Source organism: Rhinolophus sinicus, chromosome 17, assembly GCF_057876585.1.
Source record: "Rhinolophus sinicus isolate RSI-liver-muscle chromosome 17, RSI-T2T, whole genome shotgun sequence".
Lineage (NCBI taxonomy): Eukaryota > Metazoa > Chordata > Mammalia > Chiroptera > Rhinolophidae > Rhinolophus > Rhinolophus sinicus.
In genome coordinates this window covers 108,226,704-108,248,849 of record NC_142517.1, presented here as the reverse complement: position 1 = coordinate 108,248,849, position 22,146 = coordinate 108,226,704, and the positions used below count along the sequence as shown (strand labels likewise).

The 22,146-nt window shown below is 33.4% G+C and overlaps 1 protein-coding gene across 4 annotated transcripts in view; it reads right to left on the bottom strand.

Moving 5' to 3' along the window:
* Positions 1-22,146, bottom strand: part of ATR (ATR checkpoint kinase) — a 119,252-nt gene that overhangs the window by 13,407 nt on the left and 83,699 nt on the right. Inside the window, exons 33-44 of one of the 4 annotated variants that reach the window (XM_019753574.3) lie at positions 21,583-21,762; positions 20,968-21,127; positions 18,910-19,089; positions 15,037-15,179; positions 12,626-12,723; positions 10,517-10,749; positions 9,419-9,553; positions 7,191-7,391; positions 6,025-6,168; positions 4,087-4,237; positions 856-1,012; positions 591-744 (exon numbers count right to left, since the gene is read on the bottom strand). In XM_019753574.3, coding sequence (XP_019609133.3) covers positions 591-744; positions 856-1,012; positions 4,087-4,237; positions 6,025-6,168; positions 7,191-7,391; positions 9,419-9,553; positions 10,517-10,749; positions 12,626-12,723; positions 15,037-15,179; positions 18,910-19,089; positions 20,968-21,127; positions 21,583-21,762 — 1,936 coding nt within the window. Of the gene's footprint in view, positions 1-590; positions 745-855; positions 1,013-4,086; positions 4,238-6,024; positions 6,169-7,190; positions 7,392-9,418; positions 9,554-10,516; positions 10,750-12,625; positions 12,724-15,036; positions 15,180-18,909; positions 19,090-20,967; positions 21,128-21,582; positions 21,763-22,146 lie in introns of those variants that run through there. The other 3 variants (XR_012497057.2, XR_012497058.2, XM_074334043.2) reach the window with 3 other exon arrangements.

The window sequence follows — 22,146 nt, the reverse complement described above, 5'->3', positions numbered from 1 at the left end:
GGTTTCCTGTGACAGCAGAAGGCAACGCACAGAGAATGCGGATGAAGAAAAAGCGGGTCTACCTACAAGTCTGCCTTCCAGGATCATAACACTGGAAAAATGGAGGAGGTCTCAGGGAGAGTCTACACCTTAATTTACTCCCAGGCCCCACTCTGGACCTATAGAATCTGAACCTCCTGGGATATTTCCTAGGTGTCTACATTAAAACAAACAAACCAAACTCTTAGATGATTCTGATATGCTGACAGCTTTGGAAACATCCAAACATTAAATTACTCTGTTTCTCCAAAAGGGAGTCTCAGCAATATGAACTTGTCCATGTAACGAAGAACTGAGTCAGAACTTGAAACTATGCTTTTGGACTTCAGGTTCAGTGCTAGCTTTATTACATCACTCCTTTGAGTTCTCTGCATTCTGAGTTGCTTTAGTGAGGGCTACAGGACTCACTGATCAAAACGAGTCAACAAACTCTCAATGTGATTCAACTGTGATTATAACTGCTACCAAAGGCTATGTCTACAAGAACAGTTGTTGGGGAAAGAAAATTAGGAGAAAATATACAATTAACTAGAGTAAATCACATCACATACCTTATTAAAGAGACAGTTGAAATCCACATGGACACATTCACCAGTTAAAGAATCAAAGAGAATGTTTTCCCCATGACGGTCTCCAAGGCCCAGGATATACCCAACCATTGACATGACTGCTGTGGAGCGGCAATATGCTGACCTGCTGCTGTACCTACAGAAAACACAAAGATGCCTACCAAATCTCCTCAGGCATGTGAGCCAGCATAAATCTAAAATAGTTTTAAAAATCCAGCTATAATAATATATATTCTTGGTAACTTACCATGATGTAGGATCAGGGAATGTTCTCAGAAACCACTCATGAAAAACAGGAGGATGCCTGGGAAGGAGAAATTCTCGGAATACTTTGAGTTTCTCAGACAGAGCTGCTGCCTTCGGTAGCATACACTGGCGAAGTTCCTTCCCCGTCATATAAACTCCTGCAAGGTCGAGTGATCTCCATTAACACAGAAGCCAAACGAGAAAAGGGGCATTTTTGTTGTTGTTGTTAAAATAGGACAGGGAACATGAACCCTTATTCAAATTGTTATTCAAAAGCATGAATGGAATATTTTCAACTAGTCATACGTAAATTTATTTTCTTGTTGATGATAATTAATGTCAACTAAAACCAATGTTGTGGAATCAAATAATACCAGAAGATACCACTCAGAATGCGAATAGTGCCCCTGAAATTGTAAAACTGCTGCAGCCCTCACTGAAATTACAGTGATCTCTCTGTTAATCAGCATGCAGTAATGGTCGACACTGAACCATTCATTACTAAGAAACCTACTATAGAACTCTGAAATAATCTACTCTGTGTGAAGGCCAGCCTGGAAGATTCATAGTATATCTGATTTGTAACTAATCCTGTACAATGCAAATCATCTGGAGAAGCAGAACTTTCCCTTCTGATATATTTCTGATCCCATATTAGATGGTTGGTATGACTCCGGTCTATAGAGTGACTTTTAGGCCCACCTTGGTTTGGTGCTTTTTGGACCAAAAGCAAGCTGCAAGTTTTATGGACAAGTTTGCAATTTGAGATTTTTAGACTCAAATGTTGTATAGTTCAACTGTGTTCATGACAAGGTAGAAAATATGTATTTTTAAAAATCCAATAGCAATAATTAAAACATATATTTCATCTTTCTAAATAAAATAAGTCAACAGCAAGTTCCTTGCAGTCAGATTCTAATGTGTCTGAGTTTCAGCTCTGCAATACAGTAGCTGAAATATGTGAACTTGGATAAGTTACTGAACCTCTTGGCACTGTTCATAAAATAGGGATAAATAGGCTTGTTAACAATAAATAAAAAAATGTATGTAAATACCACAATACCCATAATACAGTAATTCATCAATATTACTTAATGTTTTATAGGTTGAATTATATCCTGCAAAAAATATGCTGAATATCCATAGGATAAATAATTTATTTTTTCCAGCATTACTGAGATACAATTGACAAATGAAATTGTATATATTTAAAGTGTATGCCATGATGATTTGACATATGTATACTTTGTGAAATGGGGTTATCACAATCAGGTAAATGAACGCATCCCTCACCTCATATTTGTGTGCGTGTGTTGAAAATGCTGAAGATCTACTCAATAAATTTCAAGAATACAATACAGTATTATTAACTATATTCCCATGTTGTACATTAGGAGGACAAATAAATTATTGCAAGGAATAGAAAAAAAAAAAATTTGCTGAAGTCCTATCCCCTGGTACCTATGAATGTGACCTTATTTGGAAACAGGAATTAGGTTAAGATGAAGTCATTAGGGTGGGCACTTCATGTAATATGACTGATGTCCTTTTAAGAAAACAGAGACACAGCCTTAGGGAGACTACTACTCTGACTGAGACAGAGAATGAAGTGATGCATCTATAAGCCCAGAAATGTCAAGGATGGCTGGCAACACCAGAGCTAAGAGAAAAGACTGGAACTGGGGCGGCGGGTTAGCTCAGTTGGTTAGAGCACGATGCTCTTAACAACAAGGTTGCAGGTCCGATCCCTGCATGGGTCACTGTGAGCTGCGCCCTCCAAAACTAGATTGAAACAACTACTTAACTTGGAGCTGATGGGTCCTGGAAAAAACACACTTAAAATACGATAAATTAAAAAAAAAAAAAAAAAAAAGTTTAAAAAAGAAAAGACTGGAACTGATTCTCCCCTGGGGCCTTCAGAGATACCGTGGCCCTACTGACACCATGATTTTGGACTCCTAGCCTCCAGAACTGTGAGAGATTAAATTTCCATTGTTTGTAACCAGTTTGTGGTATTTTGTTACAGCAGCCCTAGAAAATTAATACACTATATTCTACTTCACTCTGATAACTTCATATATTTATTTGAAATGCACTGTAAATTACATAAATGATACAAAGAATTCCCATATATTTATCACCCAGATTTTCTTACTGTTCATCTTTTTTATAACAGTAGTGTAATTATCTAAACTAGGAAATTTTGTTATATTATTAACTAACATTCAGATCTTCTCCAAATTTCACCAAATGTCCCACACTATTGTCCTTTTTCTAGGTGAGGATCCAATCCAGGATTCCATACTGCATACAGCTGTCATGTCTCCATAATGTCCTCAAATCTGGGAAATTTCTGTCTTTGTCTTTCATTATGTTGACATTTTTTAAGAGTTCTGAGCAGTTATGTTTTTGTTTCTCCATTGTAAAGTTACTATTTTTTCTGTCTGTAATTAATAAGTTATTCTGTAAGGATATACTTTGAGACTCTGTAAATAACCTGTTTCCCATCATACTTTTCCTACTAATTTAAGCATCCACTGATATTCATTGCCTGTAACAATTATTACTATGGTATTTGTTAATTGTTGATATTCTATTTCCATCATTTCTTCTACATTTATTCATTTCAATTTACTGTAAGGAAGAACTGCTCCTACTTCCCTATTTATTTACTTATTTATTCACATATTTGTTTACATCAGTTGGACTCATGTGTATTTATTATTATTATTTTATTCCGTGGGTTATAATTCAACACTATCATTATTTATTCTGGTGCTCAAATCATCCCAGGTTTGACCAGTGGGCACCTCTACTTCTAATCTAATACTTTCACCTTCATTCTAGTCTTTCCTTTGCTTTTCTTTCTTGGACAGTGAAAACCCAGCTCTCATTTAGCCATGATATATTTACTTATTTGCTAAAGTCTAGTAAGCACATGAAGTAGTTTCAGGATGGCTAACCAGTAAGTTTGTGAAAAACAAATTTTTACATACATTTTTGTAAACTACCTCAATCCTTCTAAGATGGAAGATAGAGAAGGAATTAAGATACAAGGAAAGAAAATACTTCAGTACTTCTGTGTATTGGTTCTCATTTGACTGGATATTTCATCATGGCTTATACCAAAAAAATGTATAATAACATATGTTAATAAGAATTACATACATATTATATGTTAGCAGCTATTATTGCCATATTATATTTATATTGTAAGAATTAATTTTGGTACCCTTTTCCTTATATAGTTTGGTCAGAATTGGTCTCAAGCCAGCAGTGTTGTTAACCCATTCAATAATCCCACATTCATCATTCAGTGGAATAACTGCATATGTTCGGATATGAAGTTCTCTTCTACGAGATTCTGCATCTTTTCTTAAGCACTATTAAGAAAAAAAACACAAAAAAATTAAAAATTAAAAATTTCTAAATGTTATGCCAAATATATCTAACGATTGTTCATTTCATAGCAAAAGAAGGTCAATGAAAGCTTACTATGCAATGTAGATGAATAGTTCTTCAGAATGAAAGGCCAGGAACAGTATCCCTAATCTATTTCCAAATCATTAAAAATGCCTTGGGTAAGTCCTCCTTTTTAATTATAAACTATTAATGTGACAACAATATTGTGTTTAAAAATATGATGGCTGTACATTAAACAATGACAAAATACTCTTATATTTTATTCCTTCGAAAATATTACTGAAACATTAGGTACTTAGGTACAGAGACTGCTGATTAATTTTGATTATCTCAAAAATGCATAAACAAAAAAGTATGAGTTTTATGATATCCCCAAAATATATTTCTTACTCTTGCAGTTTAATATTACAGCTTCATTTGAAAAATTCTCTTCTAGCATAAGAAAGCTTTTCACATCTCTTCTGATTAATCCTGAAATATATTAGGTAAGGATAAACAGTATTTTGTTTAATTCTTTTAACTGCATGGAATATACTAAGCACACATCTATAATTGTATCTTTTCTTTGTTAAAGGTCCAAAGCTTTTCCTGCTAACAAAAGAGGTACTGGTAAAATGAGGGAAGGGATGGAAAGGAGGGACAAAAAGCTAATAGAAAAACAATAAGGTTTTTTACAGTATGATTTACAGTTATGATTTATTTTTACAAATAGAAAAACAGGTGCTATGCATTTATAAATACCTGGCTACAGAACAGCTCAAAATATCTAAGACCACACAAATTTAACCTTTTAATGAGATTTCTTATATAATTTCCAAGATAGAAATCAAGTACTTACCAACAGAACCCCCAAAAATACTAATAATCACCTTAAAACAGTGTGTTGATTAAAATAGAACCTAGCACTGTCTTTCTAGCATTGAAACATAAAACATAAATAAATCTGATAGAAAAAAATGTGTTATAGATAATTTAAACATTAAATAGAAAATATTTTCCCTCATTAATATATCTTATACATTTTTCTCAATATAATAATAGTATCTTATTTTTAAAAAAATTAAGTAAAACCAGCAATTCTACTTCTGGGTACATACTCAAAAGATTGAAAGCAGGGACTCAAACAAATATTTGTACACCCATGTTCATAGCAGCATTATTCACAATAGCCAAAAGGTGGAAGCAACCCAAGTGTCCACTGGGGTGAACAGACAAACAAAATGTGGTCTATACATACAGTGGTATACTATTCAGTTTTATAAAGAAAAGAAATTCTGACAGATACTATACCATGGATGAACCTTGAAGACATAATGCTAAGTGAAATAAGCCAGTAAAAAAGGACAAATACTGTATGATTCCACCAATATGAGGTATCTAGAGTAATAAAATTCATAGAGACAGAAAGTAGTATGGTGATTACCAGACCCTGGGGGGAAAGGGAATAGGGAGTTAGTGTTTAATGGATACAGAGTTGCAGTTTGAGAAGATGAAAAAAGTTCTGGAGAGAGATGGTGGTGATTGTTGTACAACAATGTGAGGGACCTTAATGCCACTAAACTGAACCAGACAGTTAAAAATGGTTAAGATGTTAAATTTTGTTATGTGGAATTTATCCCAATTAAAAAAATTAATCAAAAATGAAAGGCACTACATTTCATTCTAAGATTGATCTATTTACATACTGAAAAGCCCGCATCACATTGATAGTAATTATGGTACTTCTAAAAAGCAAACTATCTCAAACCTTATTAATCAAGGAATTGAATTCCATTAGTCTACAATCCTTTCTCAGGTCATCTTTTGGCTTACACATCATGATGTAGAACTTCCCATCTGATCCTTTTAAAGAGATCTTCTTTGGTTTCTGAAGAGAAGCAAGAATTTCCACCTAAAAGATGAGTTATACATAAATTAAGGTCAAAATTCTTTGTTTAAATTTCTATATGTATTATAAATATTGTGTTACCTAATATAATAAAAAGGAGAATATAATAACTCATGTTATGCAGTAAATTTACTATTTTAACAATTTCTTTTAATTATCTATGATCTATGAAAACAATAGTTGCCCATGAGTAGAGACACATTTTCACCCACAAAGAATGGCTATGAAGTAAAAGGATTATTTTAGCAGCACTGTAAGTACGTACACATCCAAATTCAGGCAGCCTCTTAAAGCAGTCACAATGTTAAAAAGATTTTTGAAGTATTTTTAGGACCTTTCTTCAGAGCCTGAGACACTATTTTTAAATGTCTTTAATAGTAAGAAATGTTTATTAATTGAAAGTAACTTGATATTTGAAAAAAGAAATTCCTCTAAAATCAAGTCTACCTTATGAGGTGAGTAAATAAGCTGAATAATATCACATTAAAAACAAAGCATGACTCTAAGTGATAAGACTGATTTCATTATGTAGTTTAGTAGCTGGCTCTGAAGCAGTTAAACAAATGCTTTGAGTCACAGAAGTATTAGAATAAATATAGTTTTTAAAAGTGTTTACTTAGAAGTGCTCTAGTACCATTTCTTTAAAATAGTTACATTATCATACTTCAAAAACAGAATCAAGCTCTTTCTAGAAGAATTTCACCTCCTTCCAAAATACAAACAAAAGACTGTATTTTGTTCTCTTTCTGTTCTCCTTAATTGACAAAGGAAGAGTATGAAAAAATTGTGAAAAAAATAGTTTTTAGGACTAAAACAAATATGAGCATATGAAAATCAACATGGGATTTTTTATCACTTAATTTTGCTTCACCAGTACCAGTTTTACTTTTCTGAACTACAATCGTTTTTTCCTTTGCAATAAAATTCATTTAGTCTCTGAGAAAAACACTTTTAAACTTAATCTGAAAATTTTAACTTAATAATAATTAAAAAAAAAATAACGGTTATATAAAACTGAAGTTTACCGTATCATCAAAGCTTGAAATATAGGCCCAATGCCCAGGAAATGGATCATGGTTAGCATGGGCACCTGGAATTGATGGAAGAGTGGGTATCATGACTGATTGTAACGGAATGAGGATTTCACTAAATGTTGCTTCTTCTACCAGCTTTTTAAGCATTTTAAAATGAGTGCTCATGCTTAATGTGGAACTACTTCCATTCACCTGGGGGAGAGGGGGAGGAAAGTACATTTTAATTTCTGTTATAGAACCCTTAGTTTCACCCAAACCTTGAATTACAGAACCCTTAGTTTTCTAAGTAATTTTTACACACCACCTCATTTTAACCTCTCGGTAGTCTTTCACCTTATCAATAATAATACCTACATCATAGTATTGTTAAATGACTAAGGAGATAACAGAACCTAAAATCCATCAGACATTACAAAACCCAAAGAGCTTTGTAAATCACTTTGTTTGGTACCTCATCTCATTTGGCAGCAAAATGATATCTAAATTTTTCAGTGCAAAGATTAATATGTTTCACTACAAAAATAATTAGATATCTATTTACAATACTCAAAGTATATGTACTATATTACCTTTAAAAATCTGCAAAATTCTGATTTCCTAAATGTAGCTGACCACAAAGTTTTGGAAACTTTGGAAACAGATAAAGAATTGGAAACTTGTCATGTAAAGCACTTAGAAAAAGTGCCAGTGTTTAATAAATGTTGACCATTATCATAACACTGTTTTTGACAATGTTAAGTGCATTAGACGTCAAATAGAATTACCGTATTTTGCTGTGTATAATGTGCTCCCGTGTATAATGCGCAACCACGTTTTTGGCACAAATTTTCAGGGGAATAAAACTCTTCCGTTTTATTTTTTTAATTCAAATCTTTATTTGTTTACATTTAGGTACTTATTTTTTGTATCATAAAGGAACTTTAGCTTCTTTTTTTTAACATATTATGGTACAGGAAATTTTATGTAACAAGTAATTATAAAACACAAGACTAGATACAAGGTATAAGACAGTTTATGTACTGATAACAAATTTACCATATCTACACATCACAGAAGGCCGAGAACTCCTGTTGTTTCAAATTTGTGGTAAGCTCAACAAAACCACATCACATTCCAGGGTATTATTTTGCATATGGATACCATTATTGATTTCTAGAGTTACACTTTTAACTCATAAGCGTAAATAAAAGAATTAAAAACATGCATAAAAAAAACAACAACATGCATATAGATACAGAATTAGTACTACCCATGTATAATATTCATCTTTATTTTTCCCTCACAAATTTGGGCAAAAAAGTGTGCATTATACACAGCAAAATACGGTAATGCAGACAGCAAAAACATATCACTCTTTCAAGATGTTTACTGATGAAGGGAAAGTGAGAAATAGGATGGTCTGTATTTTCTCACCTACAAACAGTTAATAGAATGAATATTTGCAAAGTGAAATCTAGCTATTTATCTTATAAAGAGTCTCTCCCTCCTTATACCTAACCTAGCCCCACCTTTACCTTTCCTAGACATTCTTCGGGGCTTTTTGTCCCCTTCTAATTCCTTTTGTAGAATAGGGGTCACTCCTATAAGCATGTCCATATTCTAGTCACAAGTCTACTGAAAAAAAGTAGTTTTTATACTAGATAATAACCATCTGCTTAGTTTCCTACGACACTATGAGCACTTCAGGGCAGGAGAACATATCTTATTCATCTGTGTTTCCCTTAGCACAGTGTTTGTCTCCTGGTAGATACTGAAATGTGTACTGAAAGAATGAAAACCAAAACTCCAATCGTCTTTCCTCTCATGTATGTAGGTTAATGTGTATAAGTTTTGAAACTTTAAAGATATGACAGAAAACAATTATAGAGACAAGTTGAATTAACTGAGTATTTTACATACTTATATTTTTATGTCTTATTTCATATCCTCTACTTAAAATTATTTTTAATAAATATAATTTACTCTCTGAAAAATTTACATTAAGAGGAACTTTTAGAAATTTGGAGGATAGCTGAGAGAGGGACATGTTAGAAATTTTAAAAAGAGCTTTATTAAACTGCACATGTTTAAAGTATACAATGTGATAACTTTTTATATATGTATATATCCATATATGTTAGAATTTTAATTAAATAAAAGAAAACTAGCTAAAATCATATAGAAGTTTTGTACAAGATTATCCAACATTGATTTATAAGTAGTAAGATTTATGACAATACCGGTTTATTGCACAATTCTAGAAGCTTATCTGTTAGGCGAGTCGCATCTCCAACAAATTTTTCTAATGAGTTTTTCATATGAATAGCTTTATTTAGGATTTCCTTGCATCTGTTCACACGCATGGGATAAGAAGACTGTCATAAAAAAAATGTTAAACATAACTTTATATAAGATTTTAAAAAGGTAACAACAGAACTTTTTACAAAAATCAACTTAAAAAGTATTTATGATGAGAGTTTATACTGATACAAATTTTCTAGAAATCAATTTGGCAATACTATCAATAGCCATAAAAATGCTGCTATCTTATGACCTGATGAATTCCCTTCTTAGGATCTACCTGGAAGAAATAATTAGAAATGAGAATAAATATAGATGCGTCTACATGTATTACAATAGCAAAAAACATAAACAACCTTAATGATTAACAACAGTTATATAAATTATAAAAGGCTAACTACTATAGCATTTTATGTAGTTATTAAAATTGTCTTCAAAGAATATTTAATAACATGGGAACATGCTTATAGTAACAAGCTAAAGTAAAAAATATGAAATTATATATCTGTGATCCAATTAGGGCTAAAATACACATAGAAAATAAACATACAAAAACACACCAAAATATTAATGAATAGTAGAGGAGTGAATTTTTTCTTGATTATATCTGTGTATTTTTGAAATTCTCAAAACTATTAATTAAATATGTATTACAAACTTGTAAAGTTCCATTAATAATGCAACAAAATTTTTCTAGTATTAATAGTTCAAGTACTTTGGATTAAAACATTTGAAAAAAATATAGGTTGCCATTTTATAGCAAACACTAACAGTTTATAGACTTCATAAAGAAAAAAACATATTGAATTTTTTTATCTTAAACATGGTAGTCACTTCTTTTGATACGGTAAATTTTCTAAATTTTAAAATGAGACATAATGCTATAATATCTCTTTTTAAAGTATTTAAAATTTATGCTTGGTACAAATCTAATGAGATTTGTAGAGAGAAACCCTAAAACTTTCATCATCATATTAGCATTAAATAATTAATGCCATATAAAATGGATAAAAACACTGTTGTGACTAATATATTACCTTTGACACAGCTGTCATCATCCACATTGCCTGCTGAGGATAAGCCAGAAACACTTTGGCTATAATTTCCATCAATACAACAAAAACTTCATCATGAGAATGACAAATTCGGGAGATCAATTGTGAAAAAGCAGTCAAAAACTGATATGGAGCTAAGTGATTTTTGTGCTCTGTGATAACTTTGTTTATTTTAGCTAGATCATTTCTCATTTGTACACGATCACAGCGGGCAGCTGGAAGAAAAATCAAAGTTAAAAAATAGTAAAGAATAAAACAGTATATCAGTTCATTTCACAGAAGAAAAATTTTGTTTTAAAAATAGCTTCAAGATATAGTCTTCCCATCCCCAGTTTTGCTTTCCAGTTTCAGTTACCTGCAGTCAACTGTTGTCTGAAAATATTACATGAAAAATTCCAGAAATGAACAATTCATAAGTTTTAAATTATGCGCCATTCTGAGTAGCATGATGAAACATCAAGCTGGCCCCGCTCTGTCCTGCCTGCGACATGAATCATCCCTTTGTCCAGTGTCTCCACGCTGTACATGCTCCCCACCTGTTAGTCACTTAGTAGCCACCTTGTCTATCAGATCCACTGTTGGAGGTATCACAGTGCTTGTGTTCAAGTAACCTTTATTTTATTCAGTAATGGTCCCAAAATGCAAGAATAGTAATGCTGGCAATTCAGATATGCCAAAGAGAAGCCATAAAGTGCTTCCTTTCAGTGAAAAGGTGCAAGTTCTCAACAATATGGAAAGAAAAAAAATCGTATGCTGAGGTTGCTAAGATCTATAGTAAGAACGACTCTTCTATCCATGAAATTGTGAAGAAGGAAAAAGAAATTTGTGCTAGTTTTGCTGTTGCACCTCAAGCTGCAAAGGTTACGGCCACAGCCACAGTATGCTTAGTTAAGATGGAAAAGGCATTACATTAGTGGGTGGCAGACATAAACAGAAAACGTGTTCCGATTGACAGCAATGCACCAGCAAGCACTGAGCTTATAGGAAGACTTCAGCAAGGGGTCCCCTGAAACAAGTGACACCAAGCCATTGACTCAAGTAAGGGAATAGTTACACCGATTTAGGAATAGGTTTGGACTAAAAAATATAAATGTTACTGGAGAGGCTACGCCTGCTGATGAAGAACCTGCTGCCACATTTCCATCAGAGTTGAAGCAGCTTATTAGGGTCTGGTACTATCTACGGATTCAGGCATCCACTGGGGGTCTTGGAACGTGTACCCTGTGGACAAGGGGGGACTACTGTATGTTATTCCTGTGTACAAAGCCAGATCACTTGCCAATTTGTGAAAAGATAGTTTTTTCTGTCCAAGTAAGACAAAATATGTAGGGCCATTGAAAAATTCAAGGGCCATTAATTTTCACTAGAAACAAACAGAACAAGCCACAATCCCTTGTAATTTTATAATAAATTATTTGGCTTAAACTAATATTTGTCAGTATGTGTTAGGTTCATCAAGGAATGAGCAGATTTTCATTTGCAGGCCCTGAACTACAACTACTTAAAAAATCTATGTTTGGTATCTAAAAAACAAAACAAACCAACAAACCACACAGAAACCGACTCAGATACAGACAACAAACTGATGGCCACTGGAAGGAAAGGAAGTGGGAGAAGGGTGAAAAGGGGGAAAGGGAATAATAAGAGGTCCAAATTTCCAATTATAAAATAAATAAGTCATGGTGATGTACTGTACAGCATGGGGAATATAGTCAATAACATAGTAATACCTTTGTACCGTAACAGTTACTACTTATTGTGATCACTTTGTTAGGTATGTAAATGTTGAATAACTATGCTGTACACCTGAAACTAATATAATACACATGAAACTAATATACATTAACTGTATTTTAATTAAAAAGTCTGTTTAGTCTTTCCCCTTTTTAATATTTAGTTTCTTGCTCACACTTATATAAAATCTTTTAAATTTATTTTTCAATTACAGCTGATTTTTTTAATTTATAAAATCTTAATTATCAAATTCATTCCTAGCTTTTAATAAGTTAGACTGTCAAGCCAAATCTGACTTCATACCAAAATTATAATTCTTCTCAGTTCCTTAAATTCTTACATACAAAATTAATATACCTTTTTCCCATTCATAGGCCTTAGCACCAAAATCAAGCCATAGTGATAACATCCGTGGCATTGACTGATATATGAATTGATTTCCGTACTGTAGAGATCTGCAATTATACAAAGATATTATTAATAGTGTTCTTTGTTTGTATTATATAAATTAAAATTTTAAGATTTAAACTGCTACTTGAGTAATATATAGCCCTCTGACAAAAATTATGGTATCAGTATTTCTTCCTAGCAGAGGTTAACTTTGACTCCTCTCTTCTTTTTTTTCTTACTACATATATTCCTCACTAAGCCCCATATTGCCTACTCCAAAATTAATACAAGTTATGACCTAGTCAAAGTCCTGTCGATACTCTTTCAAATAACCCTTAGGATCTGTGCCTTCATTTGCATTCGATAACCATAAACCTAGGTCAGGCCCAATCACTCAATTTCTGGGAAATTACAATAACTTAGTCTCCCTAATTCTACATTACTTCCCTGCAATAAATTCCAGACAAACATTCCTTAAATTCTAGTTTTATCATGCTCTCCCTCTGTTCAAAAATAAGAATCAACTGCCTATATATTAAAACTACATGAATGGCTCCGCCTGGGATTCAAATATTTACAATCTTGTTTCTTTATAACATTCCAATTTTAGTCACTCACTACTCACCAGCATACATCCTCCATCAAGGCTAATTTCCTCACCATCCTCTGAACAAATCAGTCAAACCCTGTTTCTCTGCCAAACCTGTGAAAACTTAGTGTAATGTCCTCTCCTTCTTGAATTGAATTATCTTTCAAATCCTACCTTCTACATGAGGCCTACTGGACTTCTGTAGCAACCCAGTGCGAAGAGGTATGCTTTGGAAATCATAAAGCCAGTGGATTGCGTTTTGACTTCAGATTTGCCCAAAATCACTGACTTCTGGACTTGTTTGGCTCATTTTTAGTATCTTGCTAATATCAAAAAGATATTTGATATTTATACCATTTATTTCGATATCTGATCACACATTCTGTTATGTACCATTATTTAAAATGTTTTATGAGCTTAAGGCTTCTCTATCTATTAGGTTGGTGCAAAAGTAATTGTGCTTTAAAAGGTTAAAAAGAATTGCAAAAACCAAAATTACTTTTGCACCAACCTAATAATTGGATTATAGGTCTCTGACGGCAAATACTGATGCTTTATTTATGAGGAATAACACAGTCATTCAATCACTCAGGAGATAAGTCTCGTGAGTTTACTAGCCAGGTGAGTTTACTCCTTTAAGTATGCAAATGCTTTACTTTAACTACTATGGATAAAATGTTCTAAAATAGACTCACTTTAAGCTGTACTTCTAAAAATCTCACACTATACCTAAGTGTTATGTACGTTAAAGACACTAAGTAACTCCATTTTAGAAGAAATGTATTAAATCAATTCTGTATACTAACTCACATGATATATGCTAGTACTAAAGAGCAAATGAAAGCTATCACTTGTTTTAGAAAAGAAAATGCATTTAATAACTGTTCTCTGCTTCTGCTGCCATTTCAGAACATCAATATGCCAGGAATTTTGCCTCAACAATAAACAACTAACAATCATTAGTTAATAAAATTACGTTTGGATTTTATAAAACTTGAATTCTATTGTAGGAAGAAAGGCTTGGCCAAATCTTGCAATCCTACCATCACTGATGAAAAAATATTGCTTAGATTTCTGATAATGCTGAAATGAGAAGTCAAAATACCTGATAATAGATAATTAAATAGATAATTTAAATAGATAATAGAACTTTAAATAGATTTATTGCCCTGAAGTAAGTTCCTTTTCAATGTAAAGCAATAGTATGTGAGTATGATAAGAATGAGTGGAATGTCACTACTATTTCTTAGGAATTAATAATTTTGACAATATTAATAGTAGGCATAGACAATGTATTATTTGATGATAATACACTAATATATGAAATTAAGTTATATTTCAACTGTTATCTAGTTTAAGAGATAAGTTCCTTCTACACGTCTAACTTTAAAGTCATTTTCATACATACTACTTAGCAGAATGGGCTGGAAGGAAAGATTCCACCAGAAATTAAATACAACCATTAATTATATTAGATTCAGGGTCTTCTGGAATTCTAGGGAAGGTGGCTCAGGGAATGAGGGCCTGAAATGGGAAGGACACTTAATTTTCATTGTCTATTCTGGACACTATTGAATTTTTAAAAAATATGTACACATTACTTATTCCATTAGAAGTTATTTTTAAAAGGGAAAAACATTGTATAAAGAAAAAATCGTCTCATCTAAGGTGATAGGTTGGATCAGTGGTAAAGCAGAGAACACTGAATATGCTACGGTCTGTGATAACTGTTCCGTATCAACAGTCACCTGACACATTCAGTCAGCAAACCTGCAGTACTCAGACTCACCTTCCGAAATGAAGGACTATGTACCGAATGAGGTCACCTTGCTTTTCCATCTTGTTGTCTGTGACCATGGGCATCAATTTGTCGTAGTACTTGGCGAGGTAGAAATGCCCATCTTCCCACTCTGGCAGGAACAAGGTCACATCCTGTAAGAGAGAATACAGGGTGCTCACCTAAGAAAACCTCACACTATGCTGGGAAGGAAAATATGAACAAATGACTAGGGAGTCACATCCCGGCAGAGCAAAGTCAAAGCAGGCTGACTCTGATGTGGAGAAGGAACAGTTAATTTCTTACAAAGTTTTCTCGGGATAGCTGGTTGGTTCTGGTGATGGCCCACTGTGCAATATCTCGTGATAATTTGCTACACAGGAGAAGAAAACTCCATTTACATTGCCACTTTATATAATACATCAAAATAATTTCCAGATGGACTATTTTATATATGTGTGTATATGTATATATTTATAGTTAAGAAAAAAAACCCTCAAAGGAAGGAGAGGTAACATCAAATCTCTGAAAAGGACAGGACTTTAAAAGCACAAAAATGTCATTTTAAATATATCACATATCTTTTCTTCAAGATCTCTCACCTATTGCCCTCTCTTAACTCCTTCGTAATCAGGCTTCTAAAAAGAATTCTCCACCTTACATTCATTCCTCAAACTATTTCTTTTGGGCTTTAGTTTTCACCACTGTAGTAAAGCAGATCCTTAATTCCAAGAGATATTTTCCCATTCTGGTCTCATTTGAACTCTCTTTGGCACCTGTTTCTGTTGTCTCCCCTACCCACCCCCAATTTTCTCTTTGAAATACTTTATTACCTGGGCTTCTGTGAGGTCATAACCTTCCAAATTTTCTCCTACTTTACTGGCCACTCCTACTCAGTCTCCTTTGTCATTTCCTCTCTGTTTCCTTGCCCTTTAAATGTTTGTGGGGTTTATTAATTTCTTAATAATATGTGAAATAATGATGGAAAATACATAGAATGGCTGACTAAAAACAATTTTTTAAAAATCAATTTCCACTCTTAATCCAAGCAAGTTTGGGAACATAGTTTAGACCAGGAACCTTAAATGAGATCTTGAGTTTCCTGACTCTAATCATGAAAACATACATATGCAAAGCTGCCTGTGGAGAGGAACGCACGACTAGATGTATGGAACAGAGGCTGGATTCAGGTACCCAACCAGCCACAGAGACAAGGCAGCCATTGGGCCTCTCCCATTTAACACAGAGTAGCAAAGGGAACAAAGGAAAATACTAATTAAGAATTCTTCATAAAAGGTATTTTTCAATCTAGTTTTATCATCTTTCCATCTTCCTTCCTCTCTTCTTCTTTCCCTCCTTTCTTTTGGTTTAAATTTTCAAAATTTATTATATTTTGGAAAATAAAATTTACATACAGAAAAACACATAAATCTTACATGTAAACTTGATCAACTATCACAAATTGATGACACCCATACAAGAACTCCAGAAACATGAGTCTCCCCATTCCCTCCCTTTCCTTCCCCCCCAAAAAATAACCACTATTTGAATGTTGTGCTCCAATTCATATGCTGACACTTAATCTCTAATGTGAAGGTCTTAGGAGGCGGGGGCCTTTGGGAGGTGATTAGGTCATGAGGGTGTAATCTGGGGATGGCCCACTATGCCCTTAGAAAAGAGGCCCCAGAGAGCTCCCTTGCCCCTTCCACCATGTTAGGTTATAATGAGAAGATGGTAGTCTATGACTCAGGCAGCAGGCCCTCACCAGGCACCAAACCGACCAGTGCCTTGATCTTGGACTTCCCAGTCTCCAGAACAGTGAGGAATAAATCTTTGTTGTTTAAGCCACCCAGTATGTTTGTTATAACAGCCCAAATGGACTAAGACAACCACTGTCTCTATTTCTAATACTATAATTTTGTTTTGCCCAACTTTAAAATTGGAATCATACTACATGTAGTATTTTGTATCTGGCTTTTTTCATTCGACATTATGTATGTGAGATCAATCCACATTGTTACATGTTACTTAGGTTTGTTGATTTTCATTGCCATATATGTATATTACTACATTGTAAGAATGTACTACAATTAATTTATCCATTCTATAACCAGTTGACATTTGAGTTACTTCCAGTTTAAAACTACAAATAATGTTAGTAAAAACATTTTTGTACATGTCCAATGGAGTCATGTTGAATACTGGTACAGTGGCTGGATCATAGTATTATCACCTTTAGTATAAAATGCCAAACTGTTTTCCAAAATGACTGTACCAATTTATACTTCCAGCAGCATTTTATGAGAGTCTAAATGCTCTATAGCCTTTCTAACATTTGAAATTGTCAATCTTTTAAATTTTAGCCATTCTGGTAGGTATATAGCGTTATCTCATAAAACTGTTCATTTGCATCTATTCCTGTCTACTACAATTCAACATGTTTCTTTCTTTTTGGGGGTCATTTCTATATTTACTTCTGTGAAGTCTTCTATCCTACTTTAAAACTGAGTTATCTGTATTTTTCTTATTGACTTTTAAGCATTCTTAATAGTATCTTTTGACGAGCAGAAATTCATAATTTTAATTTAGTCAAATTTACTAATTGTTCCTTTTACAGTTACTGCTTTTTCGTCTGTTGAAGAAGTCCTTACTTACCTCTAGGTTTGAAGATACTCTTTTATATTTTGGAAGCTTTAATAGTTTTGTTTTTCACAATTAGAGCTACAATCTACCTGAAGTTTATTTTTGTTTATGAAGTGAAGAAGGGCTCAAGTTTGATCTTTTCCCCCATAAGATATCCAAATGACACAACACCATTTATTGAAAAGACTGTTCCTCGCTGCTGTACAGTATTATCGGGAATCTGTTTCGTTTCTCTGTTCTGTTCCATCAGCTTATTTGTCTAATCTTACATGAATACAAAATCATCTTAATTACTATACCTTTACAATAAATCTTGATACGTATGCTTGTTATTTTCAGTTTGCCGTTCCAGATATACTTGTCACATTTTATTTTTTTCTATCCTGCTCTTTCCCAAAAGATTGACACTGATGGACACATCAATGGACCTATCTGCTCTCTAAATACTGTTCTTTCCTCAGCAATTGTTTGCAGTGGGGCCTCAGTTCTGAGTTAGCATGTCAAAGTCTCAGGGGGTTCCTAACACAGGTCTAGAGCTTTTTGCCTGTTTAATTTCTCTAAATCAATCTGCCTCACAAATTCTAGCCCCACCTCTTACTTTATTATTTCCTATCTTTTACATTCTTTTTTTTTTTTCAGTTCCTTTTCTAACTTTTTGAGGTGGATACTTAGCTCATTAACTTTGGAGCCTTTATTTTCTTCTAATATATGCAGATAAAATAAAATACATTTAAAGAATGGCTTTAGCTGCATTCCACATGTTTTGATTTGTCATGTTTTTATTATCATTCAGTTCAAAGTATTTTTAAATTCCCACTGCAATTTTTAATTTGACCCAAGGTTACTGAGAGGTATCTGTCTTATAATACCATCTATATAAAGCTTAATAACTAGTAAGGAAGATATATATTGTGTTTGTTCAATAATTTTCCGGCTAAAAAAAAAATTTCAGGCTAGAGTGCAGTTAACTTTGGGGAGTGAGGGTGAAAGGGTGGGTTGTGAAGTACTAATAATATTCTACTTCTTCACCTGGGTGGTGGTTTCATGAATGTATTTACTTTATAAAAATTCCTTCAGCTATATACTTATGCTATATACTCACTAAAAAGTCAAAAAAGTTTCCTGGCTATTTTTATACATGTATTCTTCCATATGGACTTTAAAATCACTTTATCCATTTTCAAAAAAAAAAAAAAAAAAAAAAGTTTCTAACTGAAATTTGCATTACACATATACACTTGCCTTATATTTTTTCATAACGGCATTGCTTTCAAAGTTAGCTGTTTCTTCCATAAATCGGCCAACTAGTAGCATAGCTCGACCATGTATTAACTTGTTCTTACTCTCAGCTGGGGTTTTATTTTCAGGAAAACATAATTCAACACCCTTTTGAAGAACAATTAGTGCCTGGTGAACATCACCCTAAAAAAAAAAAGGAACAACAAGTCTTTTAATTTAAGAACATATTACCATTTTCTGAAAGACAAATAAAATTGCTAGGATTTAAAGTTCATTAGATATTTTATGTATAAATCCAATTGTAATTTCCTATTTAACTCTTATTTCAATCCTATGAAAGTAAAATCCTAAAAAGGAAGCATTGCTGCATTTCCTGTAGAACTCTTATATTCATTCATTCATTTACTCATTCGTTTTATAGTTAATCAAAGTGCAGGGAACTGAAGATAATGTGTTATGACTGGGGATAAACAAACATGAATAAATCAAAACCTCTGGCTTAAAAAAGCTCATAGTCAACTGAGAAAATAGACTATATAAATTAACAATACAAAGTGCTAAGTGCTAGTAATAGAGGAATACACATTGGTATAAAGGGGAAAGAAAAGAGAGCCCCTATGTCTACCTGAAAAAAATGGGAAAATGGAAGAGCAGCAGTCAGGAAAGTTACCAAATGAAAAAAATCTGACTTAGGTCTTAAAGAATGAGTATAAATTTTCATGGCAGAGAATTCAGTGAAAGACATTCTTGGTAGAAGAAGTTATTTTAATTGGGAGAAAGTAATCTAGTTTTAGTTGAAGCCTAAGGTTTTGAGAGATAGTGACCAATGAAACTGAAGAGACAGACTGGACTCAATCACACAGGGCCTTGTGTACTTCCTAGAATTCAGACTTAATCCGAAACGCATAAAGAATACTTTGAAGGATTTTAATAAAGGGAACAACATGATTTAACGTACATTCCAGAAAGACCACAGACTGCAGTAATGTATACAGAAAAATGGTGAGACCCCCAAAAAGGCTGTCAGTATTATTATAGGCTGTAAATTCTAAGACCATGAATGAAAGCAGCAGAGATAAATAAAGGGTGAAGAGTCAAAACACTTTTCTAAGGTAGAGTGAGTCTCCAACTGGATGTGGAAAGTGAGGAAGAGGAAGAAGTTCAGGATGATGTCCAGATTTCTGTTTTGGATGAGAGAAGGCAATAGAGCCCTACTTAGAAAAATAAGGAATATGGGAGGAGAAATAGGTATTGAATATTAGATGACGAATTGCATTTTTAACATATTGAGTTTAAGGTATGTATTACAATATATAGCTTAGTATGAGCTCAAAAAAGGAGCAGGTACTGACTCAAGTAAGCTGAATTATTACTTTCACTTCCTGTCCAGGAAATATCTCCTCCTGTCCTTTTCTAGCCACCTATAAAGTTGGTAAAGGTCAATTTTGGAACACTCTATGCCTACCAATTCTAGACTGATGCCAAGCATGAGATATTAAAGTAACAGCCATCTAAATCTGAAGCATAAGGTTTGCAAATAGTTTAGCTATTTAAAAAGCCCTTTTATCATCACTGTAGCTTTAATCTGAGGATTGCTGGGCACTTGTGTTCCAAAACTAAGCCCTTCCTAGCAGACTAGATTAATTGGAAGTGAATCTTGACAGTACTACTGGCAAGTCCACACAAAACTAATTATTGCCAAGGATGTAAGGATAGTTTTGTGTTCATTTAACAGATATTTTTTGATTGCTTACTACATGAACCCTTTATATGTATAGAAGATAAAAACAAAGCAAAAATTGGTCACTTCCCTCAAGGAAAAAATGAAAAACATGAAAATTGAATGAACTACACTTTCAATCTTGAAATAGAAAAATATTTGGGAACTTTAGGATAGAAAGAACAGTTTCTTCCCAGTTATGGTAGATAAATGAAGGAGAAAGGTGACGGAAAAAGGGAGGTTCTGAATTCAGATTAGCAGTGGTCTCCCACTCAGGCCTCTGTAGGAAGCACACCCCCGTAACACAGTACATACCTGTGAGACCTCCCCTTGGCCCTTACCTTGGACCACAGCCACTTCGCCCTTTCCACACACAGCTCAGCAAGACGTGAGTCTCCAGCATTAAGAAGAGCATTGTAGGCTGTCTGGTGGTGACCAGCCTTTCTAGCTACTCTGGCACTCTGTAACCAGCATTCTCCAACCATTTCATTGTAATCTGGTCTGAAGAAATATGACAAAACGGGGGGAAAGAGCATTTCAAGTGTATTTAACAACAACTAAAATATCTCCAAAAAAATTAATTAATTAAAATATCTCTTCCCAACACGGAACATTCTCAATATAGCAGTTCAAAGGAATCAAAGACTAATTTGTTCAAAACTAATTTTAATTTTCTTAGAGTGCTCCATTTTTATTATGAGTCTATGAAGACCTTATTATTGGCTCGTATCTGTACCTCCCCCAGATAGTTTTTTAACATTTAGAAAAGATATATTGCATATACACGTAATTCTTAAGTTCTAAGTTCATTTCAACTATATAGAGTAGCCTTGACAATTAAAAATAGGAAAATACAGATTCAGAAAGAAAATCAGGAAAAGTAAATGCTCCCAAATAATATGTAAATATAATACTAAAGTCACGATAATTGACATTTTAAAAACGAGTGGAATAACCTTTTGTTGAGGCTTAATAAAGCTCTCCTGAGAGCCAGAATGGGCTCCTTGGCTCTGTAGGAATTCTGGGTCATTTCTAGTCGAGCCACCCAATTTAGAGAATCTTCTTGAAAACTGTCACCTGGAGACTGGTGAAAAAGTGGTTTGATGCTATGCTCCAATTCACACAACATGTGCAGTCTGAAGAGAGATAGAGACTATGTTAAAACATTATAATATTCAGCCTTGTTAATCTCACATATAAAGCATGTACTTTAAATTAGCCATAAAGAATCTGAAATGTGCAGTTTTCTCCGGAAGACTTTTAACAAATATATATTCGTGGTATATATAAGCACTAACATTTATATCTTTTCAAATTCGGTATAAATACCAATTTATGTTGATTTAAATATTTAGTGCTTTGCTATGGCCCCCAAACTGTATTACTTAGAGAAGGGTATATAAAACTAAATTCAATTGTATGAAAATCAAACTTTACCACCTATATGAAAATAAAAGATATGGATCCATTATAAATCAACATAAATATTTGCATATATTGCTGGTGCTACTGTAAGAAGA